Here is a 19,297-nt window from a genome sequence, read left to right as displayed (position 1 = left end):
CCCTACGTCACCATGCGGCCGTGGGCCTGTTGCTTCCCCTGTCTGTAATAGGAGCACCTTACCGGTTGAGGGCCATGACCGTAGCTCCCAGCTGATCCTGCACGAGCACAGAAACATACACAAGGAAGCTGTTTGCACTGAAGCCTGGTGGGAGGAAGGCGCTGTGCTCAGAGCGGCTGCCTTTGTACATGCCGAACTCCTCACATTGCCCCGCTTTGCAGCGAGTGGCCAGGAGGATGTACACCAAGGGGGCCTCTTCGTCCTCTGTGTCTCTCCAGCCTGCAAGCCAAGCACACCGGGCAGTGTCAATGGGATCCGAGCGCACCTCCCAGGCCAGGCCTGTAGTTGCAGCCATTGTCTTGGCCACTAGGGATCAGGCTTTTAAATCCATTATTAACAGCAGCCCGTGCCCTCTCTTCTCCCCTCTGTTACTCTTGTCCCTTGATTTGCATAATACTGTGCAGAGTTACATTGCTGACTCCCCCTACCTCTTTACCCTCATCACTAGGGTCCTACCAAATTCATGGCCATGAATGCATCATAGACTGTGTAATCTGGTCCCCCCATGTGAAATCTGGTCTTTTATGTGTTTTTACCCTATGCTATACAGATTTCATGGGGGACACCAGCATTTCTCAAATTGGGGGTCCTGACCCAAAAGGGAGTTGCAGAGGGGTCACAAGGTTATTTTAGCAGGGACATGGTATTGCCACCCTTACTTCTGCACTGCCTTCAGAGCTGGGTGGCTGGAGAGCGCAGGCTGTTGGCCGGGTGGTTATTGTGGGGGGGGTTGCAGTACTGCTACCCTTACTTCTGAGCTGCTGCTGTCAGCAGCGCTGCTGAGCAACCAGAGAGCAGCAGCTGTTAGCTGGGAACCCAGCTCTGAAGGAAATATCCTGCAAGCAGCAGCGCAGAAGTAAGGGTGACAACACCATACCACGCCACCCTTCCTCCTGTGCTGCTGTTTTACGAGCCGGACAGCTGGAGAGCGGCAGCTGCTGACTGAGGGCCCAGCTCTGCGGCCAGCAGTGCAGAAGTAAGGGTGGCAATATCCCATGCCCTCCTTTCTGCCACACTGCTGCTGACGACACTCTGCCTTCAGAGCGGGGCTCCCAACCAGCTGCTGCTGCTCTCTGGCCACACAGCTCTGAAGAAAGCGCCACCGCCAGCAGCAACTCAGAAGTAAGGGTGGCGGTTGCAACCCCCCCTACAATAACCTTTCAACCCCCACCCCACACACACACACTTTTTAGGGTCAGGACCCCTACAATTACAACACTGTGAAATTTCAGATTTAAACAGCTGAAGTCGTGAAATTTCAATTTAAAAATCCTATGACTCTAAAATTGACCAAAATGAATCATGAATTTGGTAGAGCCCTACTCATCACCCCATCCACAGCGAGTGTTCCTGCTGCCCTGACAGGGTGGGACAGGCTGAACTAAAGCCTCCAGAGAACTGATAGAGGGATCTGAGGTACAAAGCTCTGATCTGGATTTCTCTCAAGTTTAGGGGTTTTCTGATGTGGGTTTTGGGCCCCAGAACATTTGGTCATAGAGTTTAAGGTCAGAAGGGCCCATCGGACCACCTGGTCTGATTTCCTGTATATCAGAGGCCATCAACTCACGCCCTAAACCCAGCCACTGAAATGAGACCAAAGCATCACAGCCCACAGGAGCCTACTCTAGTATGTGCCACGGGCAGAGGATAGGCAAGACTGAGGTTCACCAAGGCCCTTGCAATGGCAGGGACGATATCCCCAGATAATCCTGGCAAGTGACCTGCGCCTACACGCTGCAGAGACAGGCAAAACTCCCAAGGCCCCTGCCAGTCTGACCTGGGGGAAAAGTCTTTCCTGGCCACACCTATGGTAATCAGTGAGACCCTGAGTATGTGAGCAAGAACCAGCCAGCCAAGCCCCTGAGAGAGTTATGGCCAGCCCACCCCACGGCCCAGCTTCAGCTGTGGCCAGCCTTGATGCTTCAGAGGAAGGAGATTAACAAAAAAACCCCAAACAACTCAGAATACCTTGGGGGTAAAAGATCCTTCCTGTCCCCCTAGAGGTGAACCGTTGAAACCCTGAAGCATGAGTTTTAACAATGCAGGAGACCCTAGAGAAATCAACATGCCACCGTGGAAATAGCCACGCACTCCCCATAACTCAAGAGCAATAGCAAAACAAGGACGATGCTGTTGTACTGCAGAGGCTGAATACAGTGCATAGCCAAGGTCCCTGACTAGATATAATGTCCTAGACAAAAGCCCTGTAAAAGCTGCTATTAGCCTGAGACCTCAGTGCAAGCCTGTTATAGTCCAACAGGGCATGGCCCACCAGCCTTAGGAATGAATGGTTTATTACACTGGATATAGCCCACTGATCTGTATTTTGTATCCAGCACTTTGTCCCTGCTTAACAAATATTACTGCTAATAGCTGCAAACCCAGTAATGCCAAAGGTACAAAGTGTTCATAATTAGATCAATGATGGCAGATCAAAATATAACAGACATGAAAACTGCATCATTCTTATTCCTCTCTTGCTTTTCCACCTGATCTAAGCTGCAGTGTGATCACCATCACAAGAATGACTAGCACTAGAAACCAATTGGCCCCACCATCGGAAACATGGAATTCCAGCATTCGTGTACGATAAAGCATGACTCTCTAATACTAATAATTTGGGGGAGAAGGGGGGAGTTTCAGAGACACTTACTTGCTGGCCCACAACACTATCTTACATCATTGGGCTAGATATTTTTGTCTCTGTGACTGTGTCAGAAAGAACTTGCAGGAAAGGAAACTATATTTGTGCAGGGAAAGCAGAATGAAATCACACTTTGAGTGGCCTCTAAGTGGTGTCCAGTTTCTGAGTTGTGTGAATGTGGGGATGTAATTGTGGGCACTTACTTTTTTCCCCACACCCAAACTCCAGGTTTATACACACCATCCACTCGCACCAACTAGCTTGACAGGCATTCGGCTACTTGATTTAGATGTGAAAAACGTGTGCATAAATGAATGTTAGAATGTGCCTGCTTGGGGTACAAAAATTGAGTGGAGCCTGCAGTCTGGTACTTGCAAACCTAAGGGTCGGCTTAGGAATAGAAGTGGAGCTGAGAGTAGAGAGTGAGAATTTTGTGGGACCAAGGAACACGTGTCATAAACAGATAGTTAAGGGTTAAGAAGCTCAGTAAACCTGGCTGACACCTGACCAGAGGACCAATAGGGGGACAAGATACTTTCAAATCTTGGTGGAGGGAAGTCTTTGTTTGTGCTCTTTGTTTTGGGGGTTGTTCACTTTTGGGACTAAGAGGGACCAGACGTCAATCCAGGCTCTCCAAATCTTTCTGAATCAGTCTCTCATATTTCAAATTTGTAAGTAATAGCCAGGCAAGGCATGTTAGTCTTATTTTTGTTTTCTCAACTTTTAAATGTTCCTTTTTGCTGAGAGGATTTTACCGCCGTTTGCTGTAACTTTGAACCTAAGGCTAGAGGGGGTTCCTCTGGGCTATATGAATCTGATTACTCTGTAAAGTATTTTCCATCCTGATTTTACGGAGATATTTTTTACCTTTCTTTCTTTAATTAAAAGCTTTCTTTTTAAGAACCTGATTGATTTTTCCTTGTTTTAAGATCCAAGAGGATTGGATCTGGACTCACCAGGGACTGGTGGGGGGAAAGGAGGGGGGATGGTTAATTTCTCCTTGTTTTAAGATCCAAGGGGTTTGGATCTATGTTCACCAGGGAATTGGTGAAGTCCCTCAAGGCAACCCAGGGAGGGGAAAGATTTAGGGGGACAGAGTGCTCCAGACACTGGAATTCTGGATGGTGGCAGCGATACCAGTTCTAAGCTAGTAATTAAGCTTAGAAGTGTCCATGCAGGTCCTCACATCTGTACCCTAAAGTTCAGAGTGGGGAAGGAACCTTGACAACATGCATCTGGATAACTCACTTGGTGTGAGAAACACACTCTCCGATGAACAGTAGAGATGCCAGGCTAATCTCTGGCACTGTCACGACCACGCTCTCACCTGCACATTCAAAGTGAACCTTTGCCATCAGCGCCTTGACTTCTCCATTCGGAGAGAGCTGACACAATCCTCCAATCGGGGGCCGGTTCGGGAGCAGGTCAATGGAGGCATAACCTTCCTCCCCCGTTGTGAGGTCAGTGATGTGAAGAGTAAAGGTATATCCTTCCCCATCCTTTAAGGCCCCTGGCCGTAAGACCAGGTTCATTCCGGTGTTGCCAGTGGAGGTGGTGGTTTTGTCCAAGACGAGAGACTTGTTTTTAAAGCTATGTGCTGCCCATCTCTACAGAGATGAAGGGAGAAAGACGGGAGAAATTCTGGTTTAATCTGAAGTAATCTCCCTAAAATGTTTTTGGACTGAGTCTATAGGGGAAAAAATAGAATCTAGAAGCAAAGGCTGCCAAATTTGCAGTTGATAATTCAGCTTTGTTCTCATGTGCTGAAGCAACAAGAACTGGAAAGCTTCCAAACTGTCTGGTGGGAATATTTCCACTGTGAGATCCACTTTCGTCTCTGAGATTACATCATCCACTGACAAAATATTTCATAATACACAACACAAAACACAGGAAATCAAATTAAACAGTGGTGGAATCTCCAGGGGATAACATTGCTTTTACAGGCTGCAAGTTGAATGTGTCCTGCATTGTTCCTGTCAATAGTAGAAACGTACAACTGTGACAACGAGACACACCGAGACAGGCGGCCAGAAAACACCGCGCAGGAAATGGCTCAGCTCACTGGGGATATAGAGCAGCATTTCCAGTGGGTCTTTCACTTACAAAGCCTGTTTCATCCAACACCATAGAGCCCAGTACGCGGATGGGAGGGGAATGTGGCTGGAGGTGAAGAAAACAGACTAAGCGATCTCTGTTTCAACCCCCTGAGCCAGAATAACTCAGACAGGCCACAGAGCAGAGAGACGAAAACACTTTAAAATCTCAATCCAAAGGGACGTGAAATGAGCTGCTGGTACGTGAGCCCATGTTGGCGGTCCCGTGGCAGGGGCATCATGGGTTGCATGGCCCTTGGGTAGCGGTGAGCCACTCTGATGGAGGGAGGCCACATTTCGCACAACTCCCAGGGCCGTTACTGAGAAGATCTCTCCACTGGGACACAATTCGCACAGCCCATATGGGCACGGCTAGGGGAAGGCTCACTTGGTGGAGCTGCTGCTGACAGAACCTGAGCGGCTCAGTTTGAATGGCAGCTGCAGCAAGCTTTCAGGCTCTACAGTGGCAAGGCCAGACATGACTTGGGGGGGGACTCTGTGATGGGGTCAGAGCCCCTCCCCCAAGTTCACTACAAACAGACCCTACTCTAAGAACCTGACACGTCACCCCTGTGGAGGTCAGGCTTCTTGCAGATTCACAGGGGACTGCTCTGGACAAAGGGGACACATTGAGCAAAGCCTCAGAGGCCTGCTGCTCCGTTCTCTTTGGGAGTTTACATCGATTGTGTTATTTTTCACTTAATTCTACCCCTCCCGCCCCCTGACACAAAAAGGATCAATTTTGCCTCCAACAGCAACGGCTTCCCCATCACCACTTTACCCCAAGCTTGGAGTCGTTCTGGCAGTTCCTGCAGGTGCCCTCCAGGTAGACATACGAGCTCTTGCTGACTTCGTAGACAGACTGGGCTTTGCAGGAAACACATTCTAGGGACACAATGGGGACCCTTCCCTTCTTGATCAACACCTACGAGGAAGGAGGAACAGCAAGAGAACAGCTCAGGAGACGTCCATGCCGTGCCTGATGCAACCAGGACGCACAGAAAAGCCAAAGGGGATATTGCTATTAACTTCTAACTAGTTTGCAAACCTCCTTGTGCCCAGTTCTCTGCATGGGAGCTCACTCCATTTCAGCATACGTGTATTTAGGGTGAAATTCACCCAATACAGAGGGATCAGCATGGGGCCTGTGCATGGTGTAACTTTACTTACAGATTCCCAAAGGCCTTTAGTGGGACAAGCCATGAATAAGCCACATAGGGATTTCACCTTCAGGGCCTAGATACTACGCTGCTGGGATCTCTAGAACTTCCCTACATTCATCCAGTCTAGGCTGGTTGATTTTGTTTTGCCGTATTTTTTAAAATGGGTTGCTTTAAAAGTTTCTGTGTATAGTCCTGGGTAGGATGCCAAGATGGCCCTTGTGGTTTTACTAAGTACATCTGTTACTAAACTGAGGTTCTCTGAAAGATGAGGAATCCTTAAAAAAAAAAAAATATAAATCACTCTTACCCCAGTTAAGACTAACCTGTGCTCTGTAGAGAAGACATCTAACTGGGAGAGGGAAGGTCTATTTGGATCTGAGATCAAACATCTGGCTTGCATCTGGCCCTGGAAACTTCTGCAACTCATCTTGATTTTCTTTGGGCCAAATCTTTGGCCCTTCCTATGCAGCGAGCCCTGAGCCAGTGAAACTGGCTGTGAAAAGGGGGAGGCAGGACTGGCCTCCTGCTTGCCACAGAGCCCTGAACAATGGGGGTTGTCTGCCCACCAATATACAGAGGGTGCAGGGCAGGCTCTGGATCTGTGCCTACCTATGCCACTGGGCAGTCTTCCCAATGGAAGAGGTATGCAGTGAGCCCTGATCCTACAGCAGCATCTTCCTCTCTTGTTCCTGCTGAGATCCTCAGCGCTCAGCCTGGGCCTCTGTGCTGGTCTCAGGATCTGGCCCTAGGCCTGCATGGCTCTGTTCAGTGCATTCTTTATGTCACTACTTTGCATAAACTGTCAGCATTCTAAATACCTTTTTCAAATGCCCTTGAAAGACGTGACAGATGATAAAGAAGCTAGAACAGCAGCTCCTACTAGTTACCAAATGCATTTTGCTCTGCAGTGCAGGACAGCCAGCTTTCCCACACAACAGTGTGTTGTCCTAGACTTCCCTCTCAACTTCACAGCCTACAACTGGTTACCTCTAACACACCTCTCCTACAAAGTGCTGTACAGGATAAGAACTTTAGAATCCCCGTTCCCTCAGAGCCCCTGGCTAGTGTAGTAGTATCTCTGTACTCCTAAACGCCTTTAATCCCCTACCAAGCAGCACGGTGCCCTAGCATCATGGATATTCTGAATGTAAAGAAAGTCAGTAATAAAGACATTGTTTAACATGGCAGCCTGTTAAACAAGAAGTGTTCCACCAGCTGAAGGGGAAGAACATTGATGCTTCCCTCATTCCTCTAGCCTTTGCAAATTTCCTATGACACTGGATTCATTGTTTTGTGCTCATGCATGGAAAGCTGATAGTACGGAATGTCCTTGAAAAACTATCAATTTAAATTTTTTTTCTTTATCCTCCGGCTTTGGTTTAAAAATCCAGGCAGTAAGAGTTTCCACTTTCAGACTAACTACATCTCTTAATTGCCAAACGCACCATGATGAATGTTTCTGACATAAGCCATAAGTGCTGTCGGACTGCAGATGCGTTCAGTGTTTGGTTTAATCTGACATAAACAACATGCCCTTAAAAAACCTTCCGTTTCTTTTTCAAAAAGGAAAAAGGGGTAGGAATGATTAACAGCAAAAGCAAGTACCAGCCCTCCTAAAGCTCGCCCTTCTGGTGCCAATTTGGAAAGGGCACAGGGTTGTTAAGTGGAAGTAGGGCTGGAGCACGACATTGCTGGGACATTGCTGGATCAGTTCTTAATCCCGTGGGTTGTAGGATCCTCATATTCTCCTAAGGCAGATCACCCACTGCAAATTCAGAATCTGATCTGCTGTGAACTGGAACCGTGAATGATCTGGTTATTAACATGGCGCATGCAGACAGAGAGAAAGAGAGACAGCGTGATCTTAATAGAAGGCCTGTGGGAGGAAACACAACAAAATACTTTACCGTTACTGCCTCCTGGAAATTTAAAGTGTGTCCATCACTGAATATATGGTATATGCCCCCTTGAGGGCCATGAACAGAGCTTAGGACTCTGGAGGGATCAAAGGCAAATCTCTCCTTCAGCTTCTCTCTGCTTCCTCCCCAATTAATGCAGACAGCAGCAAGCTCTACAGTCCCTTGTTACTGTCCTGCAAAGTGGGGTCAGGAAAGGAGCAAGACTTGGGACCTACTTATGACTGTGGGTATCCCAAACGCCAGCTAGCTCTGGAGTTTTTCTCGGAAAGGGGAGTGTGACCCTGCGCATTGTCCTGGTGCCCAGGAGCAGACACATATGCATAGTGAGGACAGAGGTACGTACGGTTTGATTGGTAGACTCGGGATTCAGACCCATCTTCCAGACACTGAGATCAAACGTATATTCCACATCTGCTTCTAGTATTGCCTTGGAAATGGTGATGACCCCTCCTGTGGCACTGAAGTGCAGAGAGCACCCTGGCGGTGAGCTCTGCTTGCAAGGAGAAAAGATCATTCAAACCCTCCTTTGCACTGATGCATGTTGCATTAGTCCCTAGCCAATATATTCAGTGTCAGACACAATCGGTTCTTGCTATAAATGATCCATTTCAACCCACTTGTTTGTGGCTGGGGAGGTAGCGTGGGATACCGGTAAGCACACTGTATTTTCCATCAGGTTAGTAAACAACTCTTGGAACACCCCTATATTTCGGATGGCCTCCATATTTTTTAAAAAATAATTCTATTAAATACCTTGTAAATATGCTACCAGAAGGCAGACAAATGAGAGTGCTTGCATTTACGCTAAGTCTGATGCACAAACCTCCATTTAGGAAGTAGAAAAGACCAAAGAAAAGGTCTTTCAATAAACAAGACAGTTGGGTGTCAACAAGACAATATTAATCGAGAGAGTTTGCCATGAGACTCTGAAGGGAGATCCTTTTTTATTGGTGGCCAAGACTGGTTCGATGTGTCGACCAGAGAGGAACAGTGTCCTGTATCCAACTGTTATTTGTGCTTATCCTTCAAAAGCTTCGTTTGGCTCCTGCTGAAATTGAAGGTTTTTAAATGACTCTAATGGAAGCAGGATTAGAACACACATACATAATTTGAGCCTCCTGACATTGGTACCTGTCCTTGTAATGCCTTCAGAAGATGAAAGCAGCAGCAACACCAGAACAGTTAACCAGAGGCCAGATGCAATGGCAGATGCAGGGAAAGCTCCTTGGCTCACTGCAAATGCTCAGGGCGGTGCGCAGGAATAGCATATAGGCATGATAAGCCATCACAAGGACTCCTGTGACTGATCTTGTTCCATCTTTCTGAGCTGGGTACTATGCCCCCCACCCCCATTTCCCTTGTGACCCTACTGAGAGTCAGTTACAAATTCTTCCGTTTATGCCTTCCCAGCCCAGACACAAAAATGTGTTGTGTGTGCGCACAGCACCTGGCACAATGGAGCCCTGATCCTCGGTTGGGGTCTCTAGGTACTACTGCAATGCAACTAATTATCACTAATTTTGCAGTGCAGATTCTCTTACCTTGGAGCAAGATGTGCAGGACCACCGGTAAAGCAGCGGCGTCTGTTCACCATCGTTCAGGTTAGGGTCATAGGATTTCTCACCATCCAGGATTAAGTCCCGAGTGTTGGACCACACGCGGTAAGATCCCCCATCAATGATTGGAACCAGCTTACTCGGTGTCACAGTCACATTGGCAAAAATACTCTTGGACAGTGGGGTGTCTCCAAAGGAGACAAAGAAGACGAAGCAATAGTTTCCTACTTCCAGGGCCAGCTTGGGTATGACCAGCTGGGGCCTGCTCACGTCAACGCTCAGCAGGTGAACCCTGTCGGCATCACCAAAGTGCAGGCAGCTGGGTGCTCTGTAAATCTCCCACAGATACTCCGTCTGGTACTTGACGCAGCCACGGAGGTCTATCTGCGCCTCCAGGTAGTTCCTCTGGGATCGTTTCATGACTACCTGTGTTGGCAGGGCTAGTTCCACCTCTGGTTCCTCGCACTCCAGGACTCTGACGGTGACTGTGAGATGGGCTGTCATGAAGCTGACAAGGTTGGTGGCATTCACCTCCACCTGGTAATCTCCGGCCTTCAGGTAGGAGTAGTTGGCAGCTGCCACCTCTGTGATTTGAGCTGGGGAACCATCACCAAAGTTCCAACAGAAAACAACTTGCCATGCGCTGGGCTGCACGGAAGCTTCAAACAACACCGTCCTGTTCACAAAGGACAATGCCGGCTTAAGGGAGACTTGAACGATTGGGTCTTGGACTTGGATCACTCTGGTGATGTTCAAACACCCCAGGTCATTGAAAGCACTGAGATGAATTTCTAGCAGTCCTGGAGCCGCTGGAGCGTAGGAGACACTTCTGCCCGCCAAGCTGACCAGGGCACGGCTGTGCTCTTTCTGCAAGGAGAACTGCCAGGAGTACGACACCCGTGAGCCACTCCCAACCTGGGCAGTGAAGGACTTTTTTGTTCCCGTTGGGATGCCCTTCTCACAGCAATTCACAAGCCTTAGGTCATGGATGGCTTCCAGTACTGAGATAAGCACCTGTGTGCATTCCCGGCTGACTTCATTCTGCACCATCACCATCACGAGGTAGTCACCGCTCTCGGTGAACTCATGGGTGAACCTAGAACCATTGAGCACCACGGAGTAGCCCCCACTTATGTTCACCGAATAGCTCACGGAGGAACCAGAAGACATGCTGATCACAAAAGAGATCTGTTCCCCAGGCTCCACCACCTTCTTGCTCACAAAAAGCTCCAGCCCTTCAATCCTGTCCTGCACTGTGATATTCTTGCTGGCCACAGCCCAGCTGATGTCATTGGACACATTCAGATGGACAGAGAAAAAACCTGCCTTAGGGAAAGTCACCGCCACAGTCTGTCCAGTCTGCAAGCCTTTTGGTAGCTCCCACAGCCATGTCACGTTGGTCCCCTTTTCGAGTTCACCGCTGAAGGTCACCACGGAGCCCGATGGGATGTAGCTGTCCAGTTCTGCAGTCCCAATCCTCAACCCCACTATGGGTTCCTGTATAAAGATGTAAACTGATGCATTAGTGGAACCAATCTTGTTTTCAGCGGTGACAGTGACTGCTGTAGCCCCAGGTCTTTGGAAAGAATGTATGATGAAGGGTTCAATGGTAACAGGAGAGAAACCATCTTCCAGGTGCCAAATATATATTAGGCAAGTGCCACTGGTTACACTGGTGCTTATGTTAACAGAGGCATTTATGGCAGCCGGATTGGGGAAGGCAGAAGGTTTTAAAAGGCCGATACTTTCAATGAACTCCACTGTCCTGTTAACAGTTGTGCTTCCCAGCATGTTAGTGGCTTTCAGATAGATAGTATAGTTCCCAGCCTCCAGGATGCTCAAGGAGAAGATCTTCCCACTGAATGTCTGCACGGGGGTGCTGTCCTTCAAGGCCATCCAGCTGTAAGAGATGTTTGTCCCATCTCTCACCACCGCTTGCAGATGAAGCGTTTTGTTGGTTGGGAAATAGGTGTCCTCTACGAGGTCGCTGCTGGCAATCTGCAGTCCTTCGATCTGCTGCAAGACGTAGACGAAGATGCTGTCCTGCAGCGAGCTGATCTCATTCTCCGCCGTCACAATGACATTAAAAGTCCCCACGGACCGGAATGTGTAGGAAATGGTGTAGGAGCCTTGGATGGGTGTGCACCTATCGCACAGGATCCAGGAATATCGGCTAGCGTTGCCAGCTAGGAGAGTGGCTACGAAGCTCACTGACCCATTCAGTGGCACCACAGTCCTGCTGGCATTGATGGTAAGCCCCTGGAGTCGCCTCTTCACTGTGAGGTTGAGCCTGGTCTCACAGTTGCTTACATTGTTCCAGCCAGTCAAGCTGATAGTGTAGTTGCCAGTGTTGTTGTAAGAATGGGTGATGATCGGTCCAAGCTGGTTACAGCCATCCCCAAAGTCCCAGTAGTAGCTCACTTTGGTCCCATTCCCACTGGCGGAGAACAGATAGATCTGGTTGAGCTCCAAAACCCTTGTCCCGTTGTATTCAATCTTTGCTACCCCAACTGGTTCTTGGACTTCCACAAAAGCCGTGTCATTGTTGAACGAGACATTATTGGAGACGGTCACTGTGACCAGGTAGATCCCTGTGCTCTTGTAAGTGTAACTCACTTCAGTCCCACCGGATCTAGCGGAATCATTGGTCCCAAAGTCCCAGTGGTACCTGTATTGGTACAGAGGCATGGCGCTGACCTGGAAATTGCTCTCTTTGCCAAGACTCACAAACTGCTTGGAGGGTAGGAGCGTGACATTGACAATCTCCGGCTCCACACAGACGATGGTGAAGTAGTGTGCCTTGTTCACACTGCTTGAGAGAATCAGGGAGAGAGAGAAGATTCCACTGTGGGTGAAATTGTGCGTCACCACAGGGTCCCCATAAACAGTGACGTTGGATGAGCCATCTCCGAAGGTCCAGTCAAAAATGTAGTTCTCGGAGTTCCCTGAGACGTATGCTGTGAACTGTACATTGGGGTGTTCCAGGATGCAAGAGGAAGGCTCTATTTTGAGGACCTCCAGGACGAATACTCGGACAGGCACAGTCTGCGAAACAGAGTTCACGGGATTCACAGCTGTCACGTTAATAGTGCAGCAGTTGACATCCTTTTCATACCTATGTTCTACCGCTGGCACCGTGCTCATCAGTATGGTCCCATCCCCCATGTCAAATATCCAGGTGATATTGTCCCCTGTCTCCACTGAAGCATTTATTGATATTGAGATGCCTTGCTCTGCCACCTCGTCAGATGAAACTCTCAGCCCAGTGATCTCTTCAAAGACACGATAACACTGATGTGTCTCCACGCTGCTAATCGTGTTGTTGGCTGTCAGGCTGACGTTGTATACCCCCTTGGTCTGATAGCTGTGGGTCACTCTAGGTTGGCTCTCCAGCAGCAGCAAGGAGCCATCCCCAAAGTCCCAGGTGTACCAGACTCCATAGGGGGATGGCAGTGGATCGGCTTTGAAGGTAACAGGCTGGCCTACGACCAGAACATCTGCATCTGCTTCTACAGTCAAGTCAGTCAGGTAATTGTGGACATGAACCGGGATCTGGTGGGTGAGGTTCTCAAAACTGTTTGACACTAGAACAACGAGGATGTATTCTCCTGTAGATGAAAAGAGCAGAACATGGGCAGTCATATTGGAGGGGTCCACGCAACCACCACAGGCCTCAATGGCCTCATGGGAAAGGTTAAAAACATTCCAGATAGACACTGCTCTGCTTCTGTACCACACACATACTGTATGTCTCTTCTTTTTCTCATTACCACTAAGGGTGCATGAAAATAGGACATGCATGTGTGGCCGGCCTACCTGTATAAGAGGCCAGCCTGACAGTTCTGGAGACTAAGTCTTTTTCTGTTCATCCACATAATAGTGGATGAACAGGGCAGTGATCATGCATACTGCTTCTTCCTGAGCCCTTCAACTGTGCCTCATCTCTGACCCGAACCCTGGATGTGAGGGAAGTTCACTCTCCACAGGCCATTCTGCTATTGGTCTATCTCCTGAGATTGCCAAGAAGGAAATCTGCCTGTGCCGATGAGGGTAGTTTCTATGATGTGAACACACATCCAGTGAGATTATCGGATGGTGACACTTCCAGTCTGGGCTAGATTTGAACCAGTGATCCAGAGGAGAAATGAAACTGTTGTTGTGAACAGGTTCTCACAGTCAGAGATGATGACTGATCATCCAGTCCTGCCTCCTGTGGTCATCGTCACCTTCCTTGATGCTAATTCTGCCAGGGCTTCGTCTATTGTTCATTACAGCCAATGACCAGCAGCACCAACAGTGGAGGGAGTTTAATCAAGAAAGAAACTAATGATACGTGCAGGCCTCTGAATCATTCTCTAGTGTGGAGGTGCTAGGATTTTCTGAAGCTCTTGACCCCTGTAGCCCCCAGTGCAATAAAACTGCATAAGCCTCTTTCTCCCAGGATACGCAAACAGAGCTTACCTGGTACTTGATAGGTGTATGATACGTTGTGCTCGATCACAACCTGATGGACGCTGGGATCAGGAATGAGGAAAGACTCATTATATGGCGGTTTAAACTGATATATTTCATGACCGCCATCTCCAAAATCCCATCTGGGGAGAGGAAAGCAGACATGCAGATCAGACATGCAGGCTATGAGCTGGTCATTACAAAGTGAAACGGAAGCTGCTTTTGGAGCATCTTAGGATCCCACCTGGAATCCCGTAAGCACCCCCAGTGCTATTCCCAGTGTTCTGCTACAGTCACAACACTGTGGTTACCCAAGGAGCTACCCCAGAGGGTACTTCCGAGTATCACAACGTGAGTTGTTCTAATCCCATCGCAGTGTCATGGTGACAGGAGTATGGTGGCAGTTAGAGAAAGGGAAGGAGTCATTTCTAACTAACCAACCAGCAAGTGTTACAGAAGAAAGGCATTATGGGACAGACCTCCAGAATGACTGAGCAACCACTACCCCAGCTGAAACCAATGGGAACGCTGGGATGCTAAGCCCCTCTGAAAATCAGTTTCTGTGTAAGTACCAGACTTTGTTGTTATGGTACCACTGTATTTAGATTTCTTTATCAGATTTCTTTTCTGGTCCTGCTCCAGTTAACCATCCCTCGGCTCCTGTTCCAAAAACCTGGCATTACAAATAGCAGCACACCCTTCCCTGGTGCCAAAACATATCCCATAGGAGAGGAGAGACACTGCACAGGGAGTTCTGTGATGATTCTCTTCTGAGCAGGTGAGGAATGAAGACAAAGACAAAGGAAGGATCACCTAGCAAAGGCCTCACTCAGTCAACCTCCGAGGGACTTCAATCGGAATTTCCCTTGAATGAGCAAGGAGGAATGAATAACCCAGAGCCTGCGAATTAGGCCGAATATCCATTTAAATCAATTGGCCCTCAGGTGAGAAATCAGCCACAGCAAAGCCCCTGAGCTATGCACAGTGAGACCCTAAGGTTTGGGCAACGTGCAAAGGACTCACAAGAAAGTAGCGTCCACAGCCGAGTCGATCTGTACTCTGGCAGTAAGCTCCACGGTTGTGTTCTGAGGGAGGATCAGTGGGATCTCAGACACGGTCAGGTCCTTCATCCTATTCATCTTCTCCACTGTGACATTGTAATCAACTGTGACATTGCTGACGTGATTGGATGCGGTGAGCTGTTAGGGACAGGCAGGACAAACAGAATGGCTCTGAGGTCACCTCACCACGCTCCTGGGAGTACAGCACCAAGGAGGGATCTGGGTTTCACAGTGCTAAAGGGACACTGGGATGGGGTGTCTCCCCAAACGGGCCCTGAGCAAGCGGAATTAGGCCAGGCGGGCCCAATCAGCCAATTAAGCAACAAACAGGGGAGAGATTTAGGCAAGGAGGAGGCCACTAATTGGAAGCAAGCTCATCTGTGAGGGAATAAGCAGGGCTTACACAAAGCCAAGGGACTGGCAACAGAAGGAAGGCTCCAGGGGGAAGGGAGGTGTGGTTGGGACTATAAAGGGAAGTGTACAGTTACTCCCTGGGAGAAGGGAATTTGGGAGGGAGAGCCAGAAAGGTAGGAAAGACTCAGGGGAAAAGCAGCAAGGTGTGGGATAAGGCAGACCTTAGCTGCTGAGGAGAAGGCCTCAGAGCAGAGGGTGGGCCCAGGTTCCCCTGCCAGCCCCTGAGGGAGTGGTACCATGGGGCAGTGAGTGGGCAGACTGCCTTAGTTGGACAGTGTGGATAGAGACTTAGAAAGACTTTGATACCCCAGAAGGGGGAAACACGTATAATGACCTGGTCGGAAAGCCAAGTCACGAAGAAAAAGCACCCAGTCGCAGAGACTGAGTGGCAGTAGGGCATGCAGCAAGCAGCAGAAGGGGATCCCAGACCGGGAAAGAGCTAATCCCCAGGGCAGCCAGGAGGAGGCACCCCTGGTGGTGAGTGCCCGTGTGACAAACTCCAATAAACCAGAGAGAGAGTCCAGGGGAAAACACTGAAAGGGACTGGGGAGAGGGAAAGGAAACAGGGCCTGAGCAGCTCAGGGGAGAGCTGGTAAATAAGTGTGAATGGGGTAGGGGGAGTAACGAGAGGCAGAAAGCCAGGGTAATAGACTGTCGGAAGAGGCCCATTCAAACTGGAAAGCATCCATGACACAAAGTCACATGCCCAGTGGAATAATCTTCCCTGTGAAGCTGTCATGGCTCCACTGTTAGGTCTGTTCAAGGTAGAACTGGATTCTGGAGTCAGGGAGAGGAATTTCTGCCCTGCTGCCTTGGAACTCAACAAGTGCACATGACCCAGGAGACTCTTCCAGCCCTGAAGTTACCAATCATTCATTCGCTGGCTCTGTCTGAGCCTTGTCACTAGCAAGCTGCCTCCAGCTGCTGTGCACAGGCATTGAGAGCCACTGATGGAGCATCAGCAGCTTCCTAAAGGGGCAGGGGCAGGGGCAGGGGCAGGTGAGTAGCTCCAGACATAACGGAGGGTGTAGGATGCAAGCATCCAAAGTGCAGCTTCAGCACTTCTAATGAGACAAGGCAGGGATGGAGGAGAGCGGAGGGCCGGGGGCAAAGCTGGAGGGGGGCTGAGAAGAAAGATCAGAGCGGTCAGAAAAGGGGACCAAGATGAACTGTGAAAACTGGAAGAGAGGAGCAAAGCAACATGGGAGGAGAATGGACAGGAAGGAAGGAAGTAAATGGGCAGAGGAGAGACCCGGAGATAATAGGGACAAAGGAAGAGAAAAGGAGAAGGGGGAGGAACAAAGAACAGAGGAGGGGAAAAGAAGAACAGAGGCGAGGAATGGAGGAGAGGGGAAGAGAGAAGAAGAGAGAGCAGTGGAGTGGAGGACACAAAAGGAAGCTCTCACCATTTTCCTTTGCAAGAGAAGAACAGAGCAAAGCTAAAGATTAAGCAGCTTTGCAAGTGCAGCAAAAGCCTTTTCAGGAAACTGCAGTGCACAGCCTGCATTACCAACTGGCTTGCGAATGGGGCAGGGCGTGGGCAGAAATCTCTTCCTCCTTGTCAAACTGCTGCTTTCCCTTTTCAGCTAGTGGAACCCAGTGGAAAAGCAGACCTGAAACGGTGCCACGGGAGAGGCCTTGGCTTACCGAGAGCTTGTACACAGCTGGGCTTTGGTAGATAACGTTGAAGACGACGTTGTAAAAAGTGAAAGAAGGTTTATCGTCTACCGTCCATCTGAAAGTCACATCCGACCCGGCCTCCATCACAGGGATGTAGCTCTGAAAGGTACGAGGACACTTTATACTAGACAAGGGGTTCTCAACCTTTTTCTTTCTGAGGCCCCTCCCAACATGCTCTTAAAACTCCATGGGCCCCCTGTGCTTCAGCAACTGTTTTTCTGCATATCCAGGAGATTAAAAGCCAGAGCTGGTGTTAGGGGGTAGCAAGTGGGGTAGCAAGCAGGGCAATTGCCCTGGGCTCCAACCCACAGAGGGCCTCACGAAGCTAAGCTGCTCGGACTTCAGCTTCAGCCCCGCACCAGGGGACTTGGGCTTCGGCTTTCTGCCCTGGCCCCAGTGAGAGTCTAACGCCAACCTTGCTTTCTGGTGTATTTTGGAGCACCCCTTGAAACCTGCTCATGGCCTCCCAGTGGACCCCAGACCCTTGGTTGAGAACCTCTGCACTAGGGCATGAAAGAGCATGCACAGCACTTCCCAGCTGAACAGAAGACAGAACAGATTCAATCTTACAGGCTAGTTCAAGATTCACTGACAGCTGCTGATAGGACAAGAAATGGTTTCTGCATCCTTTAGACTCTGCCTTTTAGTTACTGTATTTTGGGGGATTTCATTTTTAGACTGAATGGAAAGTGAACAGTAGGGTTTACTTTTAGTCCCTTTAGGTCTTTCATAGTCCAAGCTAATCTCCCCTCCTCAGATGGTCAGACATCTTTCTCTTTCCAGCTCCTGGTCAGCATTGAGGAACCTGAAATCCTGTTTATTGCTGCTAGTTCAATCAAAGTCTCCAAACAGAGAAGCGAAAGGAGGGGACAAAACTTGGAGACTCTCAGCAGGGGGGATAACAACAACACTGTGACTATTGTTGAGTTTCCTTTCAAGGTAATTTCAAAGTAGTCTTTCCTAAAATTAGTTCTTTCCAAGGGGTTTCAGGAGGGATGTATCCTAGTCCCACTAAAAGTCAGTGGGAGTTGGGGGGCTAAATTCTGCTGAAATCCCAGGCTACAGCTCCTTAGGTAAGCATGGCTCTTACATCACATACAGTAATCAGACCAGGGCCTTGCCCCAAAGAATTCACAATCTAAATTATTTTGCTGTCGACTCTTCCCCACTGCTTTCATGCCTTAAAAAGGGACAGAGTCTCACTTAATGGGATGTTCCAGAAAACCTGTTTTTCCAATATTTCCAGATAATAGTAATGAGCACTTTTCAAACATAGGTTTCAGAGCAATTTACGGAGGTGGGTGAGCATTCTTAGCCTTCTTGTACAGATGGGGAAATTCACGCAGTGAGAGACTGATGCTTCATGGAGCTCACCAATGGGATAACTAGGACCAGAACCCAGGTCTCCTGACTACACCCCTTCCCTGGAGATCTGTCCACAAGACTATGCTTCTTTCCTGTTCCAAGAGACTCTGATAACTTTGCAGATGCTGCCACGCTTTGGCTGCTTCACTGAACTGAACCTCTGACCCTTTTCACTAGGAAATACCCGACCCAAAGCCTAAATAGATCCAGTTGCACTTGGCAGGCCAGAGTTGGATTCCTGCTCCTCTAGAACATGTCTCATTAGCACAATCAGACTTCTTAACCCGACAGCTGCAGAGACCAACTGGTGAGATGAGACCGACAGGGACTGCAGGCACGGACTTGCATATTTTCTGCCATTAAGCAGCCAAAGATTAAAACAGAGCATTTGACAGTTCTAATAGGTAGTTACCAAACAGCGATTCCTTGGCCTCTGAGCAGGGTTTAACTTTGCAGTGGGGAAAGAGGAGTGGAGAAAAGGACTGAAGACACCAGGATAATTACAGGACTTTGGTAGACAAAGAAAGTATATATAGCTCCAGCTGGCGGGTGGATGGTATTTGTGACAGCAAATCAGAACTTCAAAAGGAAGTCAGAGGAACATGAACCCTGACCTTCCCTGATCATTTGGGCAATTTATAGGAGCAAGGAAAGAAACGCTGAGCTAACGTTCTCCTATCAGGGTAACATTCTCCTACCCTAATGCTGGGATATTTAAGGTCGACATCAGGAGGTGTACTGCTAAATTACACGCCTAATTTAGGGGCATCCACATCTTCCCTAGTGAGGAGCTGTGTTGGCACTTTGCCATGGGATCAAAGGCCCTATCTGACATGCATAAAATGGAGCAGATCACATGGAGGTGCAGGTCCTCATTAGTAGTGCAC

At 48.9% G+C, this 19,297-nt stretch overlaps 1 protein-coding gene and 1 long non-coding RNA gene across 4 annotated transcripts in view; one reads left to right on the top strand and one right to left on the bottom strand.

Moving 5' to 3' along the window:
* The window catches only part of PKD1 (polycystin 1, transient receptor potential channel interacting), a 137,092-nt gene that overhangs the window by 42,084 nt on the left and 75,711 nt on the right, over positions 1–19,297 (bottom strand). Inside the window, exons 12-19 of the mRNA XM_050968755.1 lie at positions 17,013–17,144; positions 14,914–15,089; positions 13,900–14,033; positions 9,424–13,046; positions 8,226–8,372; positions 5,582–5,725; positions 4,032–4,311; positions 63–279 (exon numbers count right to left, since the gene is read on the bottom strand). Coding sequence (XP_050824712.1) covers positions 63–279; positions 4,032–4,311; positions 5,582–5,725; positions 8,226–8,372; positions 9,424–13,046; positions 13,900–14,033; positions 14,914–15,089; positions 17,013–17,144 — 4,853 coding nt within the window. The remainder of the gene's footprint in view (positions 1–62; positions 280–4,031; positions 4,312–5,581; positions 5,726–8,225; positions 8,373–9,423; positions 13,047–13,899; positions 14,034–14,913; positions 15,090–17,012; positions 17,145–19,297) is intronic.
* Positions 16,617–19,297, top strand: part of LOC127058596 (uncharacterized) — a 47,701-nt gene continuing 45,020 nt past the window's right edge. For all 3 annotated transcript variants that reach the window (XR_007776399.1, XR_007776401.1, XR_007776400.1), the window contains exons 1-2: positions 16,617–17,151; positions 17,829–17,984. This is a non-coding gene — a long non-coding RNA (uncharacterized LOC127058596). The remainder of the gene's footprint in view (positions 17,152–17,828; positions 17,985–19,297) is intronic.

Source organism: Gopherus flavomarginatus, chromosome 9 (assembly GCF_025201925.1).
Source record: "Gopherus flavomarginatus isolate rGopFla2 chromosome 9, rGopFla2.mat.asm, whole genome shotgun sequence".
NCBI lineage: Eukaryota > Metazoa > Chordata > Testudines > Testudinidae > Gopherus > Gopherus flavomarginatus.
The sequence above is the reverse complement of the archived record's forward strand: the minus strand, read 5'-3'. Positions and strand labels throughout refer to the sequence as shown.